The sequence below is a fragment of the Amblyomma maculatum genome, chromosome 2 (genome assembly GCF_055883805.1).
Source record: "Amblyomma maculatum isolate TAMU_Amacu chromosome 2, ASM5588380v1, whole genome shotgun sequence".
In the NCBI taxonomy this organism is placed as follows: Eukaryota; Metazoa; Arthropoda; class Arachnida; order Ixodida; family Ixodidae; genus Amblyomma; species Amblyomma maculatum.
Genome location: NC_139345.1, coordinates 189927506 through 189931613, shown reverse-complemented (window position 1 = coordinate 189931613; position 4108 = coordinate 189927506). Strand labels below are relative to the sequence as shown.

Below are 4108 nucleotides of genomic sequence, written 5' to 3'. Positions count from 1 at the left end.
CAGAGATTACACTGATTCAGCAGCGACATTACTAATTAAGTAAATAGCAAAGGGCGTGAGCACGAAAGGTGATGAGGGAGGGGAGCCATCAAGCGGGACCCATTATCATATTAGTTGCCCATTTCTGTATTCATCAATCTCCAGCTTATTTCCCCAACTTCTCATCGAATGTTCTCTCGCTCGGCTTCGTACCAAGGCTTCACTCGGCAGCCATGCAGAAATGAACCAGCATTTTCGCCCAGTTGCGCACGCACGCACGCACACACATACACACACACGCGCGTGCGTGAGGGCGCTCACTACTACGCAGCAAAACGCACTGTGGCACCCGCCACCACTCCGTTTCAAAGGGAACGCTCCTAATATCCACCTGTCCTTTGCAGCCGCTGGAGTGATACCTTAAAACTTGTCATTGCTAGCAGAGGTGGTTTGTACATGTCCAGGGATGCGAAAAGCAATATGGCATTAGTGTAAGGGTTGGCGCACTTGCAGGACATTGTCAAGTGTCAGCCCCTGGCAGTGGTGCTTTCTTGTGTGTACGTAGTACAAAGGAGCCTGTCGGCACGGAGACAATCGCGCGAATCAAGGTGGACACAACCGATGAAAGCCGTTGGAGTGAAAGACGTAACACGCTCTGACTAACGAGTAGAGGTTCACGTGACAGTGGCCCGTGTATATACAAAATATAGAGGCACCTGCTTGGGAGGGTCCATGGCGTGTCGTTTCAGAAACAATAGCACGCTCGCAATGGCGAAGGTCACAGTCGATGAACATTTTGGGAAAACCCGCGAGCCACGGCGACCAACACTTATCGCGGGTGCATGGCGCCAAGTAGTATACAGGAAGACTGCGTCAAAATGACAACGCTAAATTAACATTCACTACCTTGGCGTTGAAGTGACCAGGTGTGGTGTCAACGCGTATAGCGACACGGCAGGAAATCAAACGTTGCGTTCTTGTGTTTGTTGTTCCCTCTCTCTGTAATAGAGAGGCCCGTGTATAGTTTCATTTGTGGGTAGAGACCAGGATTTGGCAGGCCAGTTGTGGCCACTCGGGACATTGCCGCCCGCATGTTTTCACTGTTTGTTCCCTTTTGCTCACAAACATGTATCAGGAGAGAGTTATTAGTACTAGCGAAGTCAAAAGGACTGTATTAAGCAGCAAGTAACCAATCATGCTGATGACTGTTACAAATAACTACGATTGAAGTGCGGGCTGGGCCCCATAGTATAGCGTTCCACCTTCTCCGACAATTTTACTTTTAGCCTGACTGATGAAACGCCTGACGGGAATGAAACAGAATATTAGATTGATGCCGCACCTTATCCTCGCTACAGAAAAATGCCATTAATGCAATGCGCTCCGTCAATGGAAAAAAACATTAGTGCTCAGTTTGCACTGTATTTCAGCCAAAATCATTTTTCCATATTCGTCTTATGCTCCACCTTTGATGCCGTGAAAATACACTTTTGTAAGGGTACTTCTTTGTAATCGCTACCTAATTTAATGAACTGAAACAACGCCTGGTAAGTGTTTGCACAAACTGCCTTTAATCTTGGAGTTGCAGAGGTCACTGTCACACAGAGTTTCACTCAATCAAATCGCGCTGGACGAGAATTGTGCAGTGGAATGCATTTTATTTTCGACGCAGAATACACAGAACGTCCTGTGTATTTTGCTCTGGAAAATTGAGCATTTTTCTGGCCATGACTATCTAACCCTTCTCTATATATGCAGGTCCGAACACGAGAGCGTATATGGTCTAATGCAAAGGTCCTTTTCTTGTTACACGCAGTTGGTGCCACTACACTATGGGAGATAACACAGGCTACGCTCCCATTCCTGAACGGGAGGCCCTGGGCATGCGCTTTTGTCTGCGGTCTGATCATCCTGTGCGTCACGGTGATCCCGTTCGTGCTCATCCTTGTGATAAAGCGCATCCCCACAACGAACATAGAACAGTGCACCAGCAGCGCCTGTATCAGAGCAAGGTCCACGCTTTCGGCCTTAATTGATGAAGCCGTCGACCCGTGCTACGATTTCCACGGACATGTGTGCCGCAAATGGGACGCCATGACAGGCGGCCGAGTCAGCTACGTGGAGCACGCGGTGCGACAAATGGCACAGGGTGTCAACGAGAGCCTGCACGACGTGGACGACTTCGGCGCAACGTCTAGTCAGGCCCGTAACGTTGCCAAGTTCTACCGGACCTGCCTGAATTTCGTGACAGCTACGGATCGCTCACTTAGGAGATCTCAAATTGTGAAGTCTGTCGCTGGCAGGTACGGCAACCTCCTGAATCTAACGAGCTATGCGGGTGTTGTGACGCTTCTCGTCGACCTCTCTTTTTCTCGAGGCTTCCACACCGTGTTTGGCCTGAAGCTTGTACGTCGTACCAGATTTCCCGAAGTCAGAATATTTCCTTGGAAGACGCTGGCCGAGAAAGTGAGCCCATATTCAGTGACAGCTTGGCGGGCCTACCTTAGGGAGCTTGTGAAAGAAGCTGACGCATTGTACCCTTCGAGTCGGTTTGAATTGGACCGCATACAACAGATTGATGAGACGATGCATCAGCAACTGACACCAGCAGAAAATGACGCCATATCGGTGGAGGAGAGAGACATCGCCAATCTTGAGATGTTTGGTGATGTTATTGGATCGAATGCCTGGCTCACTGCGCTCAACTCTCACTTGCCTGTAGGTCAGCAACTTAGCACTCAATCGAAGGTTTTGATCACTAATTACGGATCGGTGAGGAACGTGCTAGAGTTTCTGCGTAGTCTCGCAGACTACGGAGTCGCATACCTATATTTGAGCTTGCTGCTAGAGGTCTTTCGTTTTGACTACCTCCGCAAGCTTCAAGGAAGAAGCGCCGTTGACCTGGTGAGAGAATGTCTGCAGGCAAGCCAGGACGTCATGCAGTACACAAGAAACGTCGTCACAGCCAACTTATTTCGTGGGCACCGCGATGCGACAAAGGGGGACAGCTCAGGCAACGTTTTCCGCTGGATCATCGAAGCCGCTCACAGCACCACTGCCTGGATGAAGTCGATGTCACCCGAGGCGCATGCCAGGGCAAATAGAACATTTTCAACGGCAGCAGTGCACGCTCACGACTGGCACGCACCGAACAGAACATACGCAGCGATAAACACCATTGCGGAAGACCTTACCCTCGGTGCGCGTCTTGACGATTTTCCATCTATCTACATCCACCTGAGGGAGGAAAAACATAGGGCTTTCCTAAACAGCATAGTCGCTGACAGTGACACCGACGGAAGGCTTCACGCCTTTGAACTAGCCCCGGAGTACGACGCCCATGGCAACATCATCGTCTTGCCTACTTCAGTTCGCGTCGAACCAGTAGCCTATGCGAACGAAGTCCCTTTTGAGTTTACCGCCAGCACGCTCGGAGCTCTTATCGCTAGGGAGTTGCACAGAGCTGTTTTACTGGAACAACCCTCAGATGAGTGGGGCTTCGGACATCGAGCTATTTTGGCCAAATTTCAAGAATGCGCACGGAAGCTAGCGCAGTCTTCGCTCAATATTTCAATTCCGGCGCTGGAGGACCCTGCCGATTGGCTTGCCCCGAAGACACTGGCGCACATCTTCTGGATACTGGCTGCGAGGACGGCTCATGAGGCCCTCCGCTTGGCACTGGAGGACCTCACGGGTGCTCTTAACTGGGCACAGTACTGGAAACAAGCGCAGAGAACCTTCTTCAGGCGCTTTTGCCTCATTATGTGTGGCACGAAAGAGGGAATCGACATCATCAAGACGCAGGACGACCTCCCAAGGCTTCTATGCGTTTTGCCCGTGGCAAACATGCCACAATTTTCTCAAGCCTTTGACTGCCAAGATCAAAACGCTGCTCTGAAGGAGCCGGTTTGCATCATCGAATGAAGTAAACTCTTGAGCGTCATCTATTTGTTTCTACGATGAATAGTTCGTGTTGCCTGCATTCTGTGTTGCGACTTTGGCACTATTTCCTAATTACGCCACTGGAAATTATTGTGCGCCTTTTTTTTCAGAATCGGCTCTAAGGGCCCGAACATTGTTCCAGCTTGTATAGAATAATCTTAATCAGCTGCAACGGTGCCTTCTCAAG

General features: G+C 50.0%; 1 protein-coding gene across 1 annotated transcript; it reads left to right on the top strand.

Annotated features, from left to right (window-relative positions):
- The first annotated feature begins 821 nt into the window (after positions 1-821).
- On the top strand, positions 822-3903 carry LOC146200754 (uncharacterized). The gene is made up of 2 exons (XM_084595902.1): positions 822-831; positions 1796-3903. The coding sequence occupies exons 1-2, from the start codon at positions 822-824 to the stop codon at positions 3901-3903; spliced, it is 2118 nt and encodes a 705-aa protein (XP_084452028.1).
- Positions 3904-4108: the final 205 nt, after the last annotated feature.